We start from the raw sequence: 26,343 nt of genomic DNA on the forward strand, positions 1-26,343 counted from the left end.
ATTATAGAAAGATGTATGAATTCATAAATGGGTGGGTGGATAAGAAGATGGATCCAGAACTCTGCAACACGAATTATGCCATGAAAATGGCGTTTTTAATCTATTTTCTGTTTTTGAATGAAATTGGACCAGCTTGTCTGACTCTATAATGATAAATTGGAATTAAACGAGTGAAAAATCAGTGAGCAGTGAACAATTTTGACCTGTTTTTTTAATTTTCCCGAAAACTCAGACCCGTTGGGCCAAATCTGAAGGCATATTCGGATTCAGCGGAAAAAATACATGGAAATACATGGGTCTGAATACCAGATCCGATACTTTTTTTTGTGGGGCTGCGATTATTAAAAATTTAACTTATTACATTTACTTGCACAGTGCAAATTCATCATGCTAATGGATACCGAAAATGATCAAACTTTCAGGAAATCGCCCCATCCGTTAAAATTGAACATTGCGTTAAGGCATCTCAAAAATGTAAACACCAACTGGTTCCCCCCTCATCTCCCAGAAAATCGAACCGATGCAGCTCGGCTAACGTTCACTAGAGAAAGCTTTTCTCCTGATTTCTTCCTTGCATAACAAACGCCGCGCCGCTCGCCTTGTGCAACGATCAAGAGCGCGGATGGGAGGCAGACCGCGAGTCGATCTCAGTTGGCCGCGACGACACCACCGAGAATTAAATAGCGTTTTGCGAGCAAAAAACTGTCAGTGTGACTCTGCGTTGTTGATGGAGTAGGTCAGTTTCGCGGTGTTCTTCCTTTTCAAAGAGTAAAGCAGATTGGTTTATTGAGAGTAACAGTGTTTTGTTTTGACTTGAGTTTTCAGTGGATTTTTTTAGACCATCCCAGTGGTATGTGAAGTTATTGTAACCCAGTTCTTCGACTTTCTCTTCGTGTGTTTATCAGCTTGGCGGGGTACATGTTTCTTATCATGTATCTTCAGTCCATGACTAAAGTATCCACTTAAAAGTATTTTGAAATCTCTATTTTTTATGTTTTAGAAACATAACACAAAAAAATTAGTGTTAAAGATTGTTTTACTATATTTTAAAAATAAAACTAAGCTACCACCCTTGCGGGGTCCATCGAGGGTATTATCTGGACCTTTTGTGTTTTTAAACTTATTTTAAATTATTCAAATTTATTTAACTGCTTTATTTTTACATTACTTTCCATTAACGCGAAAGTCGCACATTTCTGTTATCCAAACTCTTCAAAAATATTGCTAAAATCCAAGAGTTTTCGACTTTTCTGAATCTTATAGCATCACTGATCATTTCAACCCAATAATTTATATTTTGTTAAAAGGTGTATGTACAAGATGTTCCTCAGATAAGTGCAAAAAATTTTGAGAGTAGTTTTACTTATAAAATTAATAGTAGAAGTTCCTATGATACTTTTTCGAAATTCAATAATGACGGAGTTACATAACCTCATTTTTGTAATTAATAATATTTATTTGTAGCAACAAATTACACCTACGAAAAAAAAATCATCAAGTTGGGGATCCTTAAAGGGATTCAATGGTTTTTACTGGAAAATAGATCAAAACTTTTTGTTTGTGATTTTAAAAACCAAACAGCTTAATAATACATAAAAATATTTTGCAAAAATTTCAAGAATATCCTCCATATCGTAAACATTAACAGTTTTCAAGAAAGAACGAACTCATTAAATTCAAAACACAGTTAAAATGTATCTATTTTGCAGTATAAATAGAGCAGGATTTTTACATAAAACATATTTTTTACACAACCGTTAAGTATTAAAATCCGCATAAAATTTTTAACTTCCATGAATTAAAAGAAAACCTTATGTTTGATGATGTTCATTATCAAGTTATTTATTATTTTGAAACACTTTTTATAAAAATTCGTGATCAAGTTCCTAACCGATTTACCGACAATTTAAATACTTTAGGTCTCTAGAATATTGGTGATATTTTTTTATAGGCGCAGTCTGTCATTAATAATACATTAATTACTTTGAACTTATGCAACTAACGCTGTTAATATAAAAGGTGTTACAAACTTAAAGAGGATATTTTAAGAGTAAATAAATCGAGGTGCGAAAATTCGATTCGCAGAAATATTATTTGCAAATAGAATATATCTTTTTAATATCTACTTATCACATTGATACTATGAACACTTTTTTGGAGCTGCTGACTCCATCGATAGCTTTGACTCTTACTACAAGTATTGGTCTATATGTAAATTACTGTACAGGGTCATATTTTTTTTACTTTTCTATTTAGAAAAAAATAGTCGAAAAGAAGAAGTCGTAGTAAATTTTCCAGCTATATGAAATAAGTACAGAAAAAAAACAATTAAATGTTACGTTTTTCAGATATAAACCAAAACTATGGGTTTTTGAGATAAAATATTGATAGTACTGTGCTCACTATTTTCTTCCTCAGGTCATATAAGTTATTATGTCATTCTTCCAGAGTCTTTCAACTGAAAGAACTTCTTGGGGGTAAATCAGGGCTTCCTGGGGAATATAAAATTGTCCTTCTATAAGAGATTGAAATCAATGTCCTTTGTATAGAACAGGATATATACATGTTACGTATTTGCTTCAATAGTTTGCTTAATATTTTTGGTATATTTACTGACAATGCACAATGGACAGTTATGTACAATTTGAAACAATGGTAATACAATGTGACAGTTCTAATAAAGTAACAATAGTTGCGCCTGAATAGAGCTAAGCAATTATTTTTATACTTAGCATTAAGAAAAAGAACGGTATTTTCCAGTGTTATGTTTCATGTGAAAAGAAAATAATAAAGAGTGTTATATAATAATCCCATCTTATTCTGAACAAAGGACATTGTTTTAACTCTCTTATAAAAGGACAATTTTATAGTCCGTATCTGTGGGGGATACTGGAAGATAAAAATAAACAAAGAACGACTTAATAACTTATATCTTAAGGAAGAAATTGTTGAACGCAGTATCAACTATCAAAGAGATGATCTTTGCCTAGAACATAATGACAGATTACTTTTTATTTGATATTATTCCAAGAACTTAAAGGATTGTTAGTTTTAACAGTAAAGAGCATACGCAGGTACTGATTCCATGGCAACCTTGATTTTATCCATAGTGAAAAGTCAGTAAATAAACTAAAATAATGTGCAAACTGTGAAAACAAATATTTATACATAATCATTAAAAAATACAGAAAAAGATAGACATATAACATATGTATATACATAACACAAGTATGGATTTACTTGTTTGATTTATTAAGATCCCGATCCTGTTATCATTTTTTAAATAGAATGGTAAAAAAGTGGGATAGAATGAAACGCGAGGATCTATATATAAAGATATGTAACTAACTTCAAGTTTTCACCACTGTTTCCATACAACACTATCATGTTCATTAATTCATTTTTACCATTTACCCCTTTTTATGTAGTATGTAAGCCGGGAACGATTCCAGAAGTTCTCAATCTGTTATAACAATTTTTATATTCATTAATAATTTTAAGCGCCGTTTTGCAGTTTCCACGATTTTGGTTATTGAAAATTATTAGACATTACAATATTACAAACAATTTAAATAAACCTGAAACACAATCTGAACATTTCTTTTCTCCTATTTAGCGATGTTTCGTTTTCCGTTATGACGAGTTAACATTTATCCACTCAGGTCGTCAGCTTCACTACTGACAAAGAGATCTCTCTGTTTTGCAAGTTGTATTTTTAAGTTTTTGTGTTTTTAAATAAAGACGTACTTCTGTGCGCAAGCAATTATTAAATTTCTCCAAATCAACGATTAAATAACAGTTTTCAGAGAAGTAGGATAACCTTAAGTCGGTCAGTGAGGTGTTAACGAGTTGCCCAATGTTCTTGAAATAAGAGAAAATTACACTTGTCAGGATTTTATTTTGCTGATCTAGATTTTAATGTCAAAATGCACCGTCAACAATAATTGCGATATTTACTTTCAAAAATAATATACATTTTCATAATTTACAACATGTAGGCAGATCCAGTGCTGTAATTTTGAAAAGACTACATCAAAATTGATGAAAATTGATGTTTGCTTTTAAAATAATACATACATACTTGTATTTTTGCTTTTTCATAGCATTACATTATTACAGTATTTGAATATCCAATTATGTTTTAAAAGATGACAAACTTTGGACACTTTTAAGGTACCAATGTGCTAGAGATATTGTCAGTTTATTTTTAAGTTTAACACTATTTGTAATAACAGGACTATTATTTAGGTTTTTCTTCAACGCAAACGTTGGCTAATCAGTGTTCTGCTATTTATTTTTTTAAGAGATGTGGCAAAACGTCAAATAAAAAAGTCTATTTGCAGTCTATCGCTATATTTCATTCAGGGTTTTTATTTAAATGAACAAACAATTTCAAACATAATTATTTTTCAGAACCCATCGACCTATTACGTAGTTTTTTTGAGGAATATGATTTCTTCACTGAATTTATAAGCGAGAACTTCAACCGACGTAATTATTGTGAGAAGGCCAAGTTCAAGCCACTGCGTTTGGTTTAAAGTGTCACGCGCGTTATTTCGCAGACATATTTTGCAATGCCAGCTTTTAATTAGCTGGAAAAAATGCTGCACTAAACTTCGACTGATGTTGCAAAATTTCGGGTTAAAAAGTGCATATTTTAGTTAGATTAATGAGGTTTCGAACATATACGAGTATATACAGGATACTAACTGTTTGTATTGCTTTTTAGTGACTGGATTTTGTCTTAATTTTTGCGATGACGAAAACCAAAATGTCAGTAGTCGGTGTGTGATCTAAATTTGAGTTTTTGTTAGGTTTTTTTTCAATACTAAATTATTTTTACTTTCAAATATGAAGAGTTCGATCAAAATCCACTATGTCATGGCCGTAGGAGTTATATAATTATAAAAATGTAAAATTACCTAACACAATTTGACACTGCTCAAAGTAAATATTTGATATTGTTTTATTTTTTGTTCAAATACTAGAGTATCAATTTAAAATTATTTAAACTGCTATAATACAGGATGTAAGAAGTTTAATTGCCATTACTTTAACATGAGATAGAAAAGAATAAAAAATGAACAAAAAAGTTGTATATTACAGGGACTTCAGATTAACAGTTTTTAAAATACAGCGAGTATTAATATTAGGGAGTTTCATCACAACACACCACACCATCACACAGGAAATGCAATGAAACGGGCTCCTAGCCCCTCCCCCACTTCTCTATGCCTTTTGATGGGCTAAAATTTTCGGTAGGTCACTCAGGTACATAAGTTATCTTAAAATAGCAATAAATAGGCATCTACGTTTATAATTTAAAGAAGATTCTACAACTTTCTCAACATATTGTAGATGTCTTATTAAATATTAACTTTATAACTTATTTGGTTGTTAATTATAATAGTATATTTCGACTTGTAATTTTTTTGTTTATCAATGTAACATGGAATCTTACATTTTTCGAGTAATTAAAGTGTAAATTTTAATAAATAGCTCAAAATTGTACATAATGATTAGAGAAAAATTTTCGGATTCTAGTTTTTTTTCGTTTCTTTGCATTTCATGAGAAAAGTTACCATAATAATGTATATTTTTTTACACCATCAGAAAGTAGAGATTTCAACGAAGAAAAGATATTTTGACGTGAGAATTTTCGATTGAAAATTAGGGTGCTTTTTCGATATTAAGTAAAAATAAGGTGAAAAAATAAATATTTCAAATCAAAAAAATTACAGCGTGTTTGGGACATAAATAGGTGTTTTCACCAAATTTCTTAAAAATTTTTGTAAAAGAAAAATAAAAAAACCAAAAACTTGGTTGTTTGAATTTTTCACATAAATTTTGAGGTTATGTGAAAAAAGTGTAAATACAAAAGTTGTAGATCTTTTTATTACCTACAACTTTGCCATTTAATTTTTTTCCATAAGACTTGTAGTTTTTCCGGAAATCAAGGGAAACCGTTTTTTACCCTTAAAAACTCACCCCCTTCCCCTTCCCGACCTCAGATCGCCCGTAAATTATTTTTCCTTTCATTTCTGTTATATTCTCTTTCTTTTGCAATGGGTTTCATCCTACTATAATTTTTTTTGGTTTCACAAATTATCGACCCTGGTCTACTATCAAGTTTGAATCTCTGTGATTATTTTTACTTGAGGAGCAATAAATTACATGAATTCATCCATACATTAATTAAAATCTTTAATTGTACCAATAAAAATGGGTAATTGAGTGGCACGACAGTATTTACTTTTACTATGTATCCTGCCAAATCTAGAATTTCGTCGCCGTACCTATACGGAAATATTAGAAAACGTGACACCAATTTAAACTGGATGCACACCTTTGCCAACACAACAAAACGCATCTATTTTATTCCATTAGCGGACCATAAAGCTAATGTATAAAAAATGTTAATTACACGCATAATTACAAACACTTGCATCAAAGATAATACGCAAAAAGTCTACCCTTGACACAATTAATTGTGTAATTGTAGTGGCTTTAATAGATACATAGTTATAGTTACATTATGAAACGTCTAAAAAAGTGTTATAAACAACGGTTATTGACTTTATCAGCTAATTACAGATAAAATAGTGTGTGGATGAGTCCTTTTTCCATACTAGGACTTTTTACCATAATTACTGTAATTTCAGATGCAATAATTCCGCTCCTATTCCTCCAAATGTCATGAAATTTGGAGAGTACATCAGTGAAGGATCTACCTTTCTAGCTCATGTAATTGCTAATAGAAATTCTCATTAGAAATACTTACCTATTTTTGAAAAGTCATGTTTACTTTGGAACACACCTTTTACATCTTTTCATAATATTTAAAACGTATCCGAAGACATTACTAATCGGAAAAACGTTACTAATGTTATTTACAGGAGACCTTGAAATAAATTGGTCCTAAAATAGAGCCCTGAAGCACTCTACGTAATTAATTTGTCACTTTTTATATATTTTTTGGATTATAGTGATCTGGAAGTGAAGTTTAAAAACTTTTGTTTCTAAAACATAAAATGTAAACAAGTTAAAACAGTCTCAATACCTGATAATTAAATTATGTCACGACCTCACTCACCTTACCAATTAGTAGACTTTAACGATATTTTTTCCATTTCAGGAACTGGTCATGTGTAAGTGTCAACTGGCTGATTGCGTAATATCCACAGATCTCAAATAGCGAATACTGACGAAGCTGTGTGTATGTGTGCTAGAAAAAGATAATGGGACTGTCATATGTCCAGGTGCTGTGTGCAGTTTTCATTTCTTCAAGGATCGCCGAAGCGGGGATATTGGATACCCTTAACTGGGCCAGATCGGATAAAATCGAGGTTAACCTACCTTGGCTGCCGTGTAAGTAATATTAAGCTTAGATATTGGATTTCAGTTTCGTTTTTCACTGCATGAATAGTATCTAAATACTCAGAGAGTATTAAAAGACCATTTAGCTGCTAAAATGAAGAGGGGAAAAAAGAAGCGAAATAAATCAATCCTTATTTTAACTTCAGGAAAACCTAATATATATTGAAACACCCTGTACATGATTTTAAAATAGTGTTGAATATCAAAGGGCGGAAATGTTTGGTCAGAATCAATCGACACGTGCCGCTTGTTATAATTAGATACAAAATTGCAAATAATCACTTGAATCATTTTGTTATCTGAAAAATATTAATATTACATACATCCGGTCAACTGATTAATGTTGTGACAAAAACAGAATAATTGCAATGCGTTACTCATGATTAAAACTAGATAAAATTATAGATATTAACATAAATTTTAATTTTTTCCGATAACTTGCCCGCAAGATGTTAATATAATTTGCGTCAACACTCCTAATTATTGACAATACATGCGGGTTTTAGTTCAGGAATTACTAAATGCGAACTATACTCGTCATTCGGTGCTAAATTTGGAAACCGCAAAAGAAAACGATGAGAGAGATGGCAAATATTAATATTTTATTATTTCAACGCGATATCGTCGTAATATTTTTGAAAATGTATGAATAAAAAGCGGATTGGCGTTTCAAAATTATAGTGCAACAAAATTTAAAGAGCCGTTTTTATAAAGATTCGATCCGTACAATTACAATTTTTGTATCGAGATTTGTTAAAGTTTTTTTAAAGGATTTCCTGGGTAACTTAAACTACTAAAGGCAGAAAAAAAAACAGCTCGATTTTCAAGACAAATTCAATAATCAAATATTTGATTTGATCTTCGTTTGTTTTCGAGTTACAGGGCGATATTCACTTTTGTGATATTTTTAACCACCTATACCCCTAAATCAATTAGAAATAAAGTATATAAAAACTAGCCCATATTAATTTTTTATTAAATTTCATGATTTCATAATGGTACAAACATATTTTTTGAAGCAAGTTGTAGTTTTCTATGACTTGAAAAGATACAGAATGTTTTCTATTTTCCAGTGATTACGTTATAGTTATTTCTGCAAAAATGGAACCAGGTCGTTTATATACAGGGTGTTTGTAAATAAGTGCGAAATATTTTAGGGAGTGGTTGCCGAAGTTATTTTGTGAAAAACAGTTCATATAAACGTAGATCGAAATATGTTTCGTTTCCGAGATATAGAGTGTTTAAATTTTAATTTTTTATTTATTTGTATTAATTATTTCAGAGTTTTAAAGATATTGACTCGAAATTTGAAAAACGCTTTGGAGGGATAAATGGGCATTTTTTGGGAAGATCTGAATATTTCTACTTCCATCAGTGGCGTTCCTGCGAGAATGGCACAACTTTTTTAATAAAAATAAATGGTACGCCACTGACTTTTTCCCGTTTTGAAATTATTTTAGAAATTTGCCATCAATTCTGAATAAAATTGGTCTCTTCAATTTGTTACGTAGGATGCACCGTTTTTGAGTAAAAAAATAAAACATATTTTATTTAAGGGTCTCTTTTAATAAAGCGTGGTCAGTCAACATTGAAAATAAAAAGTTGGTATGAATGTGGGTAAAAATTCTTCGATTTCGAGATACAGGATGTTCAAAACTCTTCGAAATAATTAATAAAAATAAATAAAAAATTAAATTTTACACTTTGTTTCACAAAATAACTTCGGCAACCACCCCTTAAAATATTTCGCACTTATTTACAAACACCCTGTATAAATGAAATATATGTGTGGCGTCACAAAAAATTAAATTTTTTTGTGAAGGAGGATTTTTCTTATTTTCTTTTCCTAGGTTTTGTAAAATCATATTTATTCACTGTAAATTACTTTTACATCAAAATAAATTCTAATTAGAGGGGGTAAATTGGTAAATCATTTGTGACGGTCTATGTAATCGTAAATTTTCATTACAGCTAACTATTATACAGTACATTGTGATTCAAAAATTATCCTAAAAATTTTTTTTGAATGTGCAGAGGAATCTTTAAATTAATAAGAATTTGATACCAAAGATGAGATACCTTAAAATATAAAAAAGTTATGACGTGTTTAACACGTTCAATCTACTGCAGCTAGCGCCCTCTATGAACTTTAACCAAAATGTGAACACATTTCAATTCCTCTACTTAAAGAACTCCAAACCTCAAAATTTTGTGAGGATATTTGCATTTGTTAAGGAATAAATGAAAAAAAACTAAAATAATATTTTACATTTAACACCCTGTATCTCTTTAACTATCAACTTTTGGACTAAGGTAAGTTCGGCTAAATCGCAATATTTTTGCTTCGAGAATCTACCCATGAATTTTGACCTATTAGATCGGGACCACCCTGTATACAATTTTTTTGTAATTGTATAAAAAAATAAATTTAAATTAGTCATATTTATTTTGAAATTTGAGAAATTTAAACAAATTTTTTTTTATTCATATATTTTTTTTATTAAATATAAATTTTTCTTCTACATCATGCGTAAGTATTGAAACAGCAAAATATCGTTTAATTTTGTCGAACAAGCAAAAAAAAACGATAATTTTGTCGGACAATTAAATTCTCAGATTAATATTGCATTTTTTTAAATAATAACGCTTTTGTCCGACAGCTGGTTATCACCAACCATGTTGTCGTTAATTCGACATCTTCGGGGCGTCGGACTGCAAAAACTTCTCAAGACAATAAGATACTTTTGTGGGACAATAAGATACTTTCATTTCAAATCTTATTACCAAACACTCCCAGAAAAATCAGCTTGCTGGTTGTCACATCAACCATAATGTCACGAAATCGACATATTTGGGGTGGGGGACAAACTCAAAATACCAACCTTTTTGTCGGACAAATTTTTTGGGGGGTTTAAAAAAATATATCTTTCATTTAAACTTAAAAAAAGTGCTGGTCATAACATTCCATGTTTATGCCAGATTGACATGTTTCCCTGAAAATCACGGGAAAACTGACCACTGTTGAATTTTCCTCGTAGTCAAATCTTGGGAGACTCGTCAAACTTAAGCTGCACGCAAAGTTACAGCTTGCTGGTAATCATTTTTTTCTTTGTACGTGGGCCCGTGGACTATTACTTATCATTTGATACAATAATCATTCTACTGTCCATTTTACATTTTACTGAATTTTCGGAGAGTTCAGTTAAACTTATGGATAGTTAGCTCAATAATAGAATCTACATAGTTTGTAGAAACTGATAAAGGAAAGTCTTCTCGGGGTGTCGTTTCACGTGGTGTACCCCAAGGTATCTCCTTGGACCACTTTTATTTAGTATATATTCAAATGATTTGTTTTGTTGTTTACAAAATAGTAAGGAATACTATGTACTTAGATGATACTTTATATATTAGTTTATTTGTCCTTCAAATCAAAAGAAATAACTCATGCCAAAATGGCCTTAAATGTGAACATTAGTAGCTTAGTTGAATTCTCTGTAAAACATCGCCTTGGCATATATATTATAAAATCTGTTACGATATTTGGTAAACCACACATTAACAAATGTATTCAAATGGCTTAAGAGTAATATGAAAATGTTATATGATTTGGTTCATAGTCAATTTAATTATTGGAACGTTGTTTATGGTCTTTGTTTTAATAAAATAGAAAACAATAGAATGGAAAAGTTGCTTAAGGTTCATTTGTCGCATCAGGAAGTTTAAGCCTAACTCTTATAATTTAATTGACGCTAAATGGGTAACTATGTAGAAAGGAAGGAGAATCTTCATGCTGTTGTATTATTTTATGGTTTATTATGTTACGGTTTATTATTTTACAAGTGTCCTGCATATTTAATAAATACTTAATATATATAATATAAGTAATAATTATATATAATAATAATATATAAATAAGTAAAAACTTATTGCATATATGTCCATTTATGTTATAGGGGTCTTTCTTGTATCAACTACCACACGTAGATCCTCAATTTTTGTAGATCTTTTTTTTATAATATTTATAAATCATATAGTGCTGTTCCAACAGATACTAAATTATTTAGTCCTGCAACTTTCAAAATTAAATTTATGGAATACATTTTTAGTCATGCTTTCCTTGTTTGTACCAACACTTTTCTTTGCAGTTGAAAATGAGACCAGGTGCTACGAAGAACTGGGGTGCCTCAATATCACCCGGTCCTGGTATCACTTGATCAACAGGCCATTCAACGTGTTCCCATTGCCCCGATCTGTGATAAACACTAGGTTTATATTGTACACGAGACTTAACCCTTCAGAGGTAAAGAATGACTTCACATTTTGCTCTTCGATTCCTAAATGGCATTCTTTTTCAGGGTCAGCTGATAAGAGCGAATAATCAGTCTATAGAGAGGTCCAACTTGGACATCAAGAAGAAGATAAAGTTTATTATTCATGGGTTCATAGACACGCCTTTATCAAATTGGGTGAGTAACATTTTTAATGACGTAAACATTAATATACAGGCTGTCCCGGAAAGGTTGGAATACTGCTTGCGATAGACTTCTGGACTTCTGGATATGATGATTTAGACCTACTTACGTATACCAACTCTGTCACTTAAAACTGCCCAAGGTTCTATCTCCTGTAATCTTTAAAACTTCCTAACAATCCGAGATATTAGTGTGTCGATATTTTCAAGACTTTCTGACTATGAAAAGAAAGTGATATATGTATTATTAACAAAACGGCAGCTGTTGAAAATTTCCTTCTCCGTGAGATTTTTTTTCCTTATTACTTCATTGTATAAAAATCAGAAACTATCAAAGAGGGCCTATATGGTTAGAATGGAGCAGTTAAAAAATTGAAAATTCCTTTGCTAGTTTTTGAGATTTTAGGAAAAATATGAAATTTCCAGACTGATTCTATCATTTTTCGGATTTATTTGAATTTATACGAATACTTTTTAATGCCATTTTGTTTCTCTGTTTAAATATAAAATGTAATTTTTATTACAATCCATTAATATTTTCACGACATTGTACTTTTAATTTTTTCCGAGTACAATGATGAATATTTTAGGTATTGTTTAGTGACGTTTTGTCAATATTATTTTTCTTTAAAAATATTTATTAACGAGGCATAAATAATTTTAGTGTAGATTTCATTCAAATACAAATTTAATTTCGTTAATATGTATTTATTTTTTGATAATTTAAGATGGTGTCTGATATATCTGAAAAATTGGAAGGAAGTGTGATATATTTAATAAAAATTATACTAACAATGATTGCTGACAGACGAAACGTAATAAAAATTTGATCCTATATTTGAATAGATGGTGAACTTGATAACAAAAATGGATATCGACCCCTTTTTGGCGTCAAGATGTAGTTATTTTTATTCTCTTTAAACTAACCTATAAAAAGTTGTATCCTGCTATTTCACTTTCATAAGAAAACATGAAACAACCTAAACTTGGATAAATAGCGCCAATAAATAAACTACACTTTCGTTAGAAATTTCAAACTAATACTTTATTCATCAATTTTTTATGCTAAATTCGTGTAAAGAAAACTATAGCATTGTATTTAAAATTTTTGAGAAAAATATAAACACGGCCTCCTTTTGAAATAACTAGTTAGTTAGGCTAAATTATTCGTTTCAACGTGATGGAGCTCCATCACATTATGGTTTACGAATATAAAATTTAGTTATCTAAATGAAAACTTTCGAGACAGATGGATTGGAAGAGGTGTACCATGGCCTCCTAGATCACCAGATCTGAATCCCCTAGATTTTTCTTTTGGGGTTATTTAAAAGAAAAGATTTATAGTCCGTATATACGCTGCTGTCGCGCTAATAGACCAAGAGATGCTACAAAGTGTTCATGCTTCAATGTTGAATCGTGATAATCTTTGTCTTGAAGTAGAAGGCAACTTCTTTGAACACCTTTTGTAAAAACAATTTCTATTATTTAAGCACATTATGGTTTTAGTTTATGTTTTATTATTAAAATGTTTTTTTCTATCCTTTTCAGGTTAAAATAATTCCTTACACCTAGGTACAATCGACAATCAAAAACTGTACTTATATATATTGGTTATAAATTATATGTCTTGGTCCCCAAAAGCACAGACCTCAGTTTTGAGTAAATAAAATGAATTTTTACTTTTTTAGTTTTTTGAATATTTTTTGAATAAATCAACAACGGAAAATAATCGGAAAATTTTCCACTTTTGATATTCAATTCATTTTTGTCTCTTTAATCAAATTCCAGAAGGATGGGCGTCACATTTGGGACACCCTGTATTTGAATAAATTGGCAAATATGGTCCTCATACAATGTTTTTTAAGTTTTGTACAGCTTTTCAAATAAATCTATAAATACTAAATAGTGGGCGTGAATTTTTGCACATTGCCATTGGTTTAAATCAGAGGTATTCTAATTGTGTTCCTCGGAACCCTGGGGTTCCCCACAATCTCTCTGGAGGTTCCGCGACTCTGCCACAAATTAATGCAGAATTTGAAATGCGATAGCAACTTACGATAATAGCGCCTGATTTCAACATATTATGTAAAAATATTCAAGCACATCCCAGTCATTAATTTTATATATTTACTCTTTTTTAGAGTATCAAATAAATATTTACTTTAAACTTTAAAGTCTTAGTTTAATTTTTAATTCCATTAGTGGAATATTTATTTTGATAATCTTAGTATCTATAAATAGATTATAATCAGTAAAAAATGTTTTCGAAAATTTTTTTAGGTACTTCTAAAAAATTGAAGTGTTGGCTTCCAAAAGGTCTCAAGTATAATTAGTTTTTAGATTTTCCTTTATACCTATATACCTATATACCTATATACCTATATAAGGCGTTTTTCAAAATTTTTCAATCAGTATTATCTTTAGTTAACCAACTTTCTTAAAGACATCCTACTGAATTTTCATATGTGCGGTGTATAAAAAATATCTACGTAAAATAATACGTAGGTAATTATGTTTTATTCTGCGTAATATTTACAAAAAACCCTTAGGATTTTTCAATCAACTTACTAATAAATTAATATTTAATTAATACCTCTTTAATTATGTATTAATTGCGAAATATTAAATGTTATTTTCAGAAAATTGGCAATTTTATAAATAAATTAAAATCTTTCCACGGTCATAAGTTCCTTGAATAAATACATATTTTTTTATGTAGGTACGTTAATCAAACTAAAAATTATAAGCGTTTTCATTAAAATCGAATCGAATTTTATTATCTTCCTAAATCGAGGCTTCAATAGTAAAAATACTATTTTATATAGCAAAATTCTATCTTATGAGAATGATATATTAAAATATATCTCTATCTCTAAAGAGAATCGGTCTCTCTCAGACTCGGTCTGGCTCTTTCAGGGGCCGCACTATGTATCATTTTTTTTGTTTGTACAAAAATCAAATATCTTGACTCAGAGAGGAAATAAAAATATGAGCCTGGTTGCAAATGAAAGCTGAATGGATGTAGAATATGGAATATGACTGAGACGATTTTTTTTCTATATGACCTTCGAATTACTAGGCAAAGTCTATGCAACCCAAAAATTTTATGGATTTTTCTAATTATATCGGTCCTAATTCTCTTAAAATTTATTCCAATGCACACGATTTTGTACAATTTGGCACGGCAATTCCAAATTTGGCGTCAAAAATTTTCTATCATTTTTCTAACGCTAGCAAAGTCTCTCCAAAGTCGGTATTATTTTCAAGCTTTTTGACACTGTTAAGCAAGAAAATTATTCACAAATTAAAGATTAATTATCAACCTGGGTTTCTGTTTTTTATATTTTACACATAAATGTCAAATAAACACACTGTAGAAGGTAAGCAGTGACTTATAGATAAATTTTAAGAGAATTAGGACCGATATAATTAGAAAAATCCATGAAATTTTTGGGTTGCATAGACTTTGCCTAGTAATTCGAAGGTCATATAGAAAAAAAATCGTCTCAGTCATATTTTTCCCACATTCTACATCCATTTAGCTTCCTTTTGCAACCAGGCTCATATTTTTATCTACTCTCTGAGTCAAGATATTTGATTTTTGTACAAACAAAAAAAAATTATACAAAGTGGGCCGTCGGAAAAATAGAAATCGGGGCCTATTTGGTTTTGTCTGTTATTAGGGTGCATATCGACTCTCCCAAGGAAAACTCGAATCTCAAATTTAATTATACTGATTGTGAGATAATTGCATTTGAATAGTTGAGAAAATAATATTATTCGTTATTTTTTTTATTACAAGTGCTAAATCGTTCTTCTTTAACAAAGTAATTATTGTTTAGGTCTTAATTAATTATTGAAGAATGATTTAAATAATATAGTTTAGGATAAGAAAAAAATGAATTTTGAATGAATTACTACAGTTTTCGTCGTCAAAATTTTTATTGAGAAACAACTTTTTACACTAATAAGAAAGGTACAGAGAAATTAAACATTTTCTATTTTTAGATAAAAAAAAAATTATTGTTAATAATCAATAATGACATAAAAGCAAAAATTACGATTCAGTCAGAGTCATCTTGGTCAATATTACTTTCTTCCTGGTGGTCAGCCTTACTAGCAGGCCGAAGGGAGTTGTAAAATCCATGATACATCGGTAGTATCAAATTAGCCTTACACAGACCCAAAAGACCGGTTAATTTTTTACCGTCAATTGGCAGCAAACCTTGATTGCGTGTGTTTTTTGTTTGTAAGTCTACTACTTTATGATTTTCTCCAAAATTATACACAAAAAATACTTTATTGGGATACTTTGGATCGCAGTGGACTTCTCTGCAGTAATATCTTTTTTTCCAGTTTTGTTTCTTTACCATTGGTTTAAAAGTTACAAAATCTTCAGAGATTTCTTTTACTTTGTACTGTGGGGCAGTAACTTTGGCCATTTTTATTACACTAATCCACTGATCAGGAGTGTATATAGCAGAGTGACGTTTTTTTGCAACTTCAATCACAGCATGCATGCTGTCATTTTAATTCTGCGTTTGGCCAATTTCAAGAAAATGGTGTGTTATTTCCAAATCCAAAGTCATTGACACATAAGCAAACATCGTAAAAACAAAACGATTACGGTTTTGACCACCACAATTGTCGGAATAAAGTACAACGTTTCGTATGCCATTTTCTTTAACACTTTTTAAAAGACCCATAAACAATTTCCAATTTCATCCGGTCCTCGTCGATATTTGCTCATATATAGCAATAGCCTTGATTGCTGCCTAAATCATAAATTGTAAAGTTGTATGTTGCGATTTTACTTTTATAATAAAAATCGCTGACTTCTGACTTGGGCGTTACTAACACCTTCTGCAAATCAAAGCATGCTGTTATTAGAGATTTATCATTTTTCGACAATTCTTTATCAATGTCTTTCAGATTTCGAACCTCGATTTTGTTTAAATTATGATTATTACAGTCATCTTCCATTTTTTCTGTTCTCTTCTCGGGATCTGTGTTCTTATAGGCACTACACATGGAACACTGATCTTTTTTTGGCTTAAAGAACTCTGAATTAAATTTCATTCAATTTTCATTTCTACGTTCTTTTTTTTCAATTTACGGTGGATTTACACAAAATTTTCTTATACTTTTGGCACCTCCTTAGTCGTTTGGGGGCCTAGGTTCCAAAATAAGTCGGGTTTTGCCGACTTCCCGACCTGGCCAGACCGGGCCTGGACTCTCTCTCGGGTTTCAAATGTGGATACTTTAGAAGAATTATTTTGTAATTTTTAACAGAAATTTTCTTATTTTGTTAAATTCTAACTGGAATAGGACGTTAAAGTATAGTACTTATTGGATACTATCTGACAAGCAAATATACCATCCAATTTACCTATTAACAATAAAGTCAAACCGTAATGCCACTTAAGAAAATGAACATTTAGTCATTCTCATCTACCCTGTTATCTTTAATTGAATAAAATATAAAAAATCTTAACCAAAATTACATTTCTCTTTTTGAACTACCGGTAGATACTTTCAACACGTTTGCAGTAATAGCAAGTACACCTCTGCTATACTTGCGAAAAAAATCGTACCTTTCTATTACAGTGCGAAGAGGTTTAGACATAATGACCTATATCGCATAACTTTCTACGGTTGTAAAAGTAATGTTGGGCCTGGTTTACAGTTGATTGTATGTGCAGAAGGAAAGAAAATCATTCTCTTCTAAAATTAGTATAATTTTCTAAAACTATCGTCAAAAGACTACTAAAAATTACGCATCAGAACGCTCCCTTAATGTTTATAATTGTATATGAGAAGGGAAGCTGATTGATGAAACAATTCCAAGTAAAATGTATGTAGACAAAGAGATTTCTTTGTAGCAGCCGTTTTTACGTGATTAGTATTGTCACAAAGTATTTCTCTGAATGATGTTGCATTAAAATATACCTATTAATTAATTAATTTAAATGATTTAGTTATACAAGGTGTAAGAAGTTTGACTCCCATTACTTTAGCATGAGATAGAGTAATCATACGTGAACAAAAATGTTGTATATTACAGAGGCGTAAGATTAACAGTTTTCAAAATACGGCGTGACAACAGCGCTTAACCTGCTGATGCACACCACGTGTAGGTACACGCGGCAGACTTGTCCTACGGAAAAAATGTAAACAGCTATTATTGTGAAACATTTAGTAAATTTCAAGACAATTGTTTTCCAGTTTTTAAATAAATAAAATAAAATGTATCGATTTTGTAGTACGAAGATAGCATTGCGCTTAAATTTTAGCTCGAATTTTAGTAATTATGAATCTTTTAAAGCAGGAATTTAACTTTTAATGCAACAATGTCAATATATCAACCATTGTGTGTCTTTGTATTAATTATATTTAGAGACGTATCATTTTTAGTTTTTATTTTGGATAATTATTTATAGTTCTTTTCATGCTTATAGTAGACATAAAAAATGTTAAAGCCTGCCGGTAACTGTGATAGGGGGAGAGTAGGGCATGACAATTTTTAAATGTCCGTAGAAAATAAATGTTATTACAGCTAATTTATTTCACAAATCATAATGCTCTTATCAGGTACACTCATCGAGATAAATTGAATACAAAATTAATGAGAAATAAAGTGATATTTATCAATAATTACATATCTTGTCAGGTATTCAATTTATTCAATTTAAAAGTTGCTCAGCTTTGCCCTAGGTGGACGGGATCTTGAATCGCCGGACGTGGGCCCTGTGTTGCCGATATGTAAAAATTATTCCCTAAATGAATAATAATAATGAAATTAATTTATTCAGATATTTACTTTTAAAATATTAAGTTATGTTCTGAAAATATAAGAATAGGCTGAATTTGCATACATTTATTTAAAGAAAAATTGCGTTATTCACTTCATTCTTGAAATCTATGTTGTTCATTTTTAGTAGAATACTAACTCGTCGAAACATTTGGCAACACAGCTAGGCTGGCAACAAAACAGATTCTGAACATCTCTCTAACACGTACGTTGTTCTCAAATTCCTAATGTGAGACAGAGACAATCAACAATTAGATACGGTGAACTTATTGCTTTAAATTTCTGATAATTCAGTTTGCGCGGTACAGGGCAGGAGTTGGTGCTGCAATGTTGTCATTCTTATTTCTTAGAGTAGTGTTTTGAGTAGTGATTTTTGTTATTACAAGTTTTTTATTGAATAACTTTTATAATTCACTGCAATTGCTTTCAATTTACAGCCATTCTGTAGTAGTGTCTGTTGTGAATTGTTTGAAGGGAGACTTAAATATTATATTCTGTAAACTTTGCCTAAATACGACCCTGTTCTGCTAGGCAGACAAGTATTTACGACCCCGTTTTTGTCGTTATCGGCAATATAATAGAGTTTTTTTATTTCTACAATATATATGAAAAGAACTATAACTGTTTACTAGGTATTAGCGTGGTAGGTATGTTCAATGTTAGTTCGGGCATAGTGTCGTTGTTTCGCGCAATAGGTACTAGTACCTTTAAAATGCAGTAAAAAAACGTGAGAGCTCTATTAATAAAATGTATGTTCTTTTATGTGAGAGAGCAGTATTACTTTTGATTTATCTTTAACAGTTAATCTTCTATGTTTACAGGAATTAAAGTAATCAGTGATCTTTGAAATTAAACATATTCATCTGGCTCATAGCAATTTTAACAAATTTAATTTTTTGTTTGTTTTAAGTTTAGACTGCCATTTACTAAGACCATTTTTAAATCATAATATTTTTTATATATTAAGATCGAATATCGCTTTCTTTTATACTTAAACGCTTTTGGGTATATTAAATTTGGAAATGGATTATTTTATATTTTAATATTTCCGTTACTCTTTCTTTACGCTTTTACTTTCATTTCCTCTAAATTCTGCGAATGTAACAGCGATGCTGCTACTTTATACAGTTCAACCAAACGAATCTTAAGCTCAAGGTTGTCCGTGCGAAGAGTTGCACACCCAAGTCTTTTCTCAATTTCACCTTCTAATTACCGTTACCAGACCTTCCCAATCGTTCAGCTTGTTCGTAGTAAAAAAATATTGGTCGTGACCATGAAATTTACAGAGGAACAAATAGAACAATTTCTAAGTTTTTATCGGTATGTTTTGCCGTGGTTTCGGGCCTTTTTTAACCATTCCCTTGATGATTGTTTTGTAAAAATAGATTTAACCACAAAATTGAAATATGAGACAAATGAAATTAATAAAAAAAACACTTTCCCTGATGCTAGGGACACGTTGCGATTTTGAAATTCCAGTGGACTTTCGGAATTAATACAAGACGCAAAAAGAAGAAAAAATTAACTGTTGCTTACACTGGACAATTTCTTTTAACAAAAAAAGTTACAAATTTAATTATATAAATTGATAAAAATTGGTATTTATTGAAATTCAAAGTTGGCACGTTTGTAGAAAACACCTTGAATAAAATAATGATTTGGAGTACATATTTAGATAACATTTATCTTTTTATTACCAAATATTTTAGTTCTTACTATATGAACTTAATTACCAATTTTAGTAATCACGTTTTTCGAAAAATTTAAGGAATTTTGATCTCCAACTTTCATTTTGAGATGTTCTTCTCATCTCGATTAATAACAGAGCTATTGAATTTTGACATAATAATTGATTATCCTCTATATAAAGAAGAATTTAAAATGTTGTACCTAAAAACTCTTATTAGGTACAAAGAAAGATAATCATGTTAATCTATTAATTCTCAATGATTATTTTAATGCATATTTACAAAAGGTCAAATTTGTCTTGGCAGTATGGTCTCTTCCGTATCTTGATTTAAAGCCACTTGATTTTTTTTATTGAAGACAAGAATAAAGTGTTAAAATTTGTCTTAAGAAAAAGGGAATCGTAGTATTTCTGTACTTGTTACTATGTTTTCCAGGTGAGAGACATGAGGGACGAACTTCTCAAATCCAACGACTTGAACGTGATCGTGGTGGACTGGGCAGGCGGAAGCCTGCCTCTGTACACCCAGGCGACGGCCAACACTAGGTTAGTGGGAATGGAAATTGGTTATCTGATCAACTATCTAGTGGTAAGTAGAGCACTATCTAACGTTGATGAATGTTGATCGATTTGGGGAGAAAATTTTGCTAGGAATGTGGTATTTTACTAGGCGATATCCGCTTATTCTAGTTTTAGGTCAGAGCCGGACTTGAAACATTTTTATGACCCTGGAGTATTGAAAATAAATATTAAAATTTCTCAAGGCCTTAAATTTTGAAAAATTGTAGGTGGCATATAAAGGCAATTCTGCATGTTAATTAACTGCTCAAGTCAAAATTTAAAGCGATCTTTAGTCACAAAATAATTTTAACAGGTTGTTAAAAATCTGGTGGAGTAATTGTTAATATTAAATAAGAGAAAATTAAAATTTCTTTGTAAAAATATATATATTTTATTATTAGCCCTCGCATATTTCGAATTTCTAATAGGTACTGGACATAATGATATAAGTTTAACATGGATTTTAAAAAAAATAACATTCATGGGATTACAGTGATATAAACAATGATATTTAAATAATAAGAGAGATATGGCCAAATGAATATGTACTAAAAAGAGATTTATTTATTGGCTCCAAGTCTATTTTTTGATTCCTTAACCTTTATTAGGCATCGTTGACCCGCCGTTGTTGTTCTCGGGTTAGGCCCTGTGGGGGAAAACCCTTTATTAGAACCTCTATTCCCGTTCTGATATTGCATTCGGTTCTTGCCGTTGGTCGCGTGAAGCGTTTGCATACACCGCTGAAGATGTGGACCGTGACAAGCGCGAAACGTTTGGAAGCACTGAACACGACCATTCACAGATGTCACTGAGGAACATCTCAGAGGACCCCATTGTCTGAGGAGCGGTTTCGTCCATAAGACCTTAAAACCAACAACCAGAACTGAAAACTATGTCAAGGCGGGGTTCTGATAACGAGTCAGCCCCCACAGTGTACAGCAAGAACAAGTCAGAAATTTAGCTAGGGCTAAGAAAGTTTGCGGTCAAGTACACAGGCCACTGGCCTTGAACACATTAAAGGCACTAAGTTTGTGTCTAGTCTAAGATACTGTTTTATGACATATTTTTTTTGGCTAATACTTCATTATCATAATAACCAGGAAATTATAAAGATAACACTTATGGTAAACTATCCGATACATTAGGGTACCTTAATTTTTAGAAAAACTATGAAGTGGAGCCAAGGGACATTCATATAATAGGACATTCCCTTGGAGCCCATACAGCTGGGTATGCTGGGTCTCTCGTACCTGGACTGGGTAGGATCACAGGGTTGGATCCTGCAGAACCCTATTTCCAGGTAAATATTTTATAAATAATTTCTAAGAACATTTGGATTTTATTTTCGTTTTATTAGGGTATGCCATCGCATGTTCGATTGGATCCCTCTGATGCAGATTTGGTCGACGTGATCCATACTGATGGCAAGGGCATCTTCTTTCTGGGTATGTCGGCAAACTAGATTCTTGATGTGGTATACGCCTTGAATCTATGCTTTTTAGCAATCAGTAAAACTATTTTATCTTCTAGGATATGGTATGTCACAACCATGTGGTCATCTGGATTTCTATCCCAATGATGGGAAGGAGCAACCCGGATGCGATATTACCCAAACGCCTTTGGTTCCTTTAACATTGATTAGGTAGCGTAAATTACTTTTACTGAATTATATTTCGTTAAAATTGTTTATATTTGAAACTATTTGCGAAAAGTTTATATATCTCCTAACACCGTTACGATTTGGCGCCCAACGTGGCGCTCCCGAATGCTGCTAAAAACTATTAATATTGTAAATTTTGGAAACACTGCAATATAATATTACCATATTTTAGTGGTTAACCTTTTGATAATGTTTATTTTTTCCTTTAATAGAGATGGATTGGAGGAAGCATCCAGAGTTCTCGTAGCCNATTTTTTTCCGTAGAATACGATCCTGTAATAAAAAATAGGGGTTTCCATTTGAAAAATCAAAGTTGACCCTCGTTTGACCTTGAAAATCGACTTCAAGGTCATTTTCAAGGTCACCATCGTATGTCCCCCTCCGAACCCTATAACTTTTGTCTAAAACATTTTTCCTCATTCTGCTCGGGTTTCGAGATATTTCGGGTGGGACATTAAAATGGGACACCCTGTATATCTCCTAACACCGTCACGATTTGGCGCCTAACGTGGCGCTCCCGAATGCTGCTAAAAACTATCAATATTGTAAATTTTGGAAACACTGCAATATAATATTACCATATTTTAGTGGTTAACCTTTTGATAATGTTTATTTTTTCCTTTAATAGAGATGGATTGGAGGAAGCATCCAGAGTTCTCGTAGCCTGCAACCATGTCAGAGCTATAAAATTATTCATTGACAGCATAAACACACAGTGCCCTTATATAGGTAACGAGCTTGCTTGTGCTAAAATCAACTCAATTCTTTTTGTTCATTTTTCTTCAAATAACGATTGTTTCTAGCGCACCAGTGTTCCAATTTCAATCAGTTCAAGGAAGGCAAATGTTTTGCTTGTAAGTCAGGAACAAGTTGTGCCATTATGGGATACCACGCAGACTCCACACCAGGTCTAATAGAAAATAATGAGGTTTTGCCACAGTCAAAGCTGCAGGAGGCTGTCGGCTCTAAATATTTCCTCACTACTGGTCGTGATTTCCCATACTGTCGTAAGTATACAACATTTTAGGTTTTTTTTTTGTACTATTAAAATATTCTTTTTAAGATCGTACCTACAGGATCAGTATAGAATTGGCTCAGCCAGTCTATGCAGAAAGTTGGGTACAAGGTCATTTGAAGGCTTCCATCTTCAGTCCGAATGGAGTTATCCACGCAGACCTGACCTCTTCTGGAGACACCAAACTTGAGCACGGATCGACTTACACGACCGTGGTATCACACCCTGTAGATTTGGCGGGAAATGTGAGGAAGGTGGAGTTGAACTGGGAATATGACATGAATGTCCTGGAACCAAGAACTTTATGTCTCTTCTGGTGTAATGATCACTTATACGTGAAGGACGTGTTAGTGGAGGAGATGGAGCTACCTGGAAGGGGGTAAGATAAACTTATGCTGTCGTTTATAGTGAATAAGAATTAAAATATGTCTAAGAAAAAGTTCTATATCACTCGTTCTATATTACTCGTTTTCTGGGCAATAGTGGATAATAATCCTCTTAATCTGTAAACACCAATAATGCAAACACAGTCACAGTAAATTAAATTTCGACACCAAACAGCAGCGTCTTAACAGAATAAACACGATTTATGTTCTGCCCAAACACTTGGTCTATCCTGCATTGTTTATGTAATTCCCACAGGTGCAAGAAGCTGATGCTCCTTATACTTGTGGTATGTGTATTGTTTCCAGTGGGATTTTTTCGTTTTTTTCTTTTAAAATGTCATAGTATCGATTAAATTATAATAACGCTATAATATGGTTTTACTACATTTATCATCATAGAAGATTTTTTTCATTCACTATAAACGCCATAAAATAATTTGTGCTTTATTTAACATTGACGTAAAACCTATTTTAGGAAAAGAGATGCTCAGTTCTCAAGTCGGCTGTGTTCGAAAGGCAAGAGGGAATATGCAGACATATCGAACAGAGGAAAAGGATTATTTGTGGACGCTTGTAACACTTCAGATAAATACGATAAAAGCTAGTCCTCAACGTACTTTTAATCTATAGATTAAATCGACTGACTGAGGAAGTGTCATAAAGTAAATATGTTTTAGAAGAGCAAGCATAGATAGAGACTGTTAGAATATCTTCAAAAACAAATCTTTATTGTAGAAATTTGAAGCGACGGAACTAACCCAGTTTATAATTTCTAGTGATTTTTGTGAGTAAATATTCTTGTGATTTAGGTATACATTTTATTGAAAGTACAAAGTATGTCATTCTAAAATCATACAAATATGACTTGCAACTCATATATATACCATGAATGTCTTTGCGAGTACACAATTTGCAGGTGAAGGTTTTACGAACTACATAGAAACTACGGAACCTTATTTAATCAAGTCGGTCGTGTATGATTGTTGTTATGATTTCAGTAGGATACAAATAGAATTTAAGTGGTGCTACAGAGCTTAAAAAGATATAAGAATTTTATCAATTGGTGTTTATACCTTTCAGTATTTAGGGGTGATCCACATAAAACTTCCCGCTCTGATAACGGACAAATTTTTTGATTCTGTAGAAGCCAGTTAATAGAGCGCTTCGAGGATTAAGACTTCAAGTGGAATTAAAAAAAAAATCGTTGATAAGAAATTAGTTTTTCTACATTTAAACTTTGAAAATTTAATAAGTTTTGGACACTCAAAACTCGTATTATTTTCATGGCCCAAAAATGAATTGACTTGCGGCTTCAAGCAATAAAACTCATACAGGGTGTCTCACCACGAACTCCATCAATGGATATCTGCTAAACCGCTGGAAGTATTTCTTTCCAATTGTGGTTGTGTGATACAGGCTGTGGGGCCTACCAAGCTAAAATATTTTCGAGGTCATCATACTTCCGATTATACCAACTTTCTTATTTTAAATGGAACCCCCTGTATATTATTGCAATTTTGGAAAGAGCATTTATTTTTAAGTTAAAAACATTAGCATACTTCATACATGGAATTGACCGTTTACGAGATATTTCGATTTTTAGGCAAAAACTGACATGCAGACTGTCAGAAAAATTTAGTTTTCCCAGAAACATGTTTATTTTTTTGTGCAAATTGGACATATTGTAGAGATATACCTAATTTAGCAGATTTGAAATAAACATTTTCCAGTTTTTATACAAGGTGATTAAAAGAAAATGATCGAATATGAAGTTCAGAAAATGTGAAAACTCAAAATTTTTAAATGGAAACCCCCTATTTTTTTTAATGTATTCACATTCTGCACTAAAATTGAGTGTAAGTTTGTTGAAGTTTCCCTATACGTAAACCCAGTTGTTTTTATTTTATTTGCGAATAAACATTTCCGTTTTCCTAAAATGGTGTTTTCATTTGTTTCGCATTCAACATGACAACTGTCACAGGTTTTTAATCGTCAAATTTATTTTAATAAATGACCAAAATGTCTTCCTTCAACTTCTAAACATTTTTCACACCTTCGTATTAGTTCCTTGTGCGTCGCCACTCTAATAGAATCTGGTGATAGATGCTCTAGCCTTACTCTATGCATACAATTTTCCTTTGTTGTTACTGGAGTACTATACACACTATTTTTTATTGTCCTGCAAATAAAATAATCCAGTACAGACGAGTCTGGTAGGTGAGGCGGCTATAAAAATGGTCCATTGGCAATCCACTGGTTATTAACAGTTGTTGCAAAAAATTTTTAACAAGGTAAATGTTGTGAGGAAGGCCACCTCATGTTGACAAAATGCTTATCTGTAATCATCGAAAGGTAAATTTTCTAAATAGTTATTT

At 31.6% G+C, this 26,343-nt stretch overlaps 1 protein-coding gene across 1 annotated transcript; it reads left to right on the forward strand.

The window, feature by feature from the left end:
• Positions 1-676: 676 nt before the first annotated feature.
• Positions 677-25,748, forward strand: LOC108903435 (pancreatic triacylglycerol lipase). The gene is made up of 12 exons (XM_018705612.1): positions 677-850; positions 7,136-7,368; positions 11,523-11,677; positions 11,733-11,843; positions 20,783-20,935; positions 22,070-22,207; positions 22,265-22,352; positions 22,438-22,549; positions 23,196-23,296; positions 23,371-23,574; positions 23,631-23,961; positions 24,444-25,748. Exons 2-12 carry the CDS (start codon positions 7,239-7,241, stop codon positions 24,571-24,573), a joined length of 1,653 nt encoding a protein of 550 aa, XP_018561128.1. The 5' UTR covers positions 677-850; positions 7,136-7,238; the 3' UTR covers positions 24,574-25,748.
• Positions 25,749-26,343: the final 595 nt, after the last annotated feature.

Source organism: Anoplophora glabripennis, unplaced genomic scaffold, assembly GCF_000390285.2.
Source record: "Anoplophora glabripennis isolate ALB-LARVAE unplaced genomic scaffold, Agla_2.0 scaffold12, whole genome shotgun sequence".
In the NCBI taxonomy this organism is placed as follows: Eukaryota; Metazoa; Arthropoda; class Insecta; order Coleoptera; family Cerambycidae; genus Anoplophora; species Anoplophora glabripennis.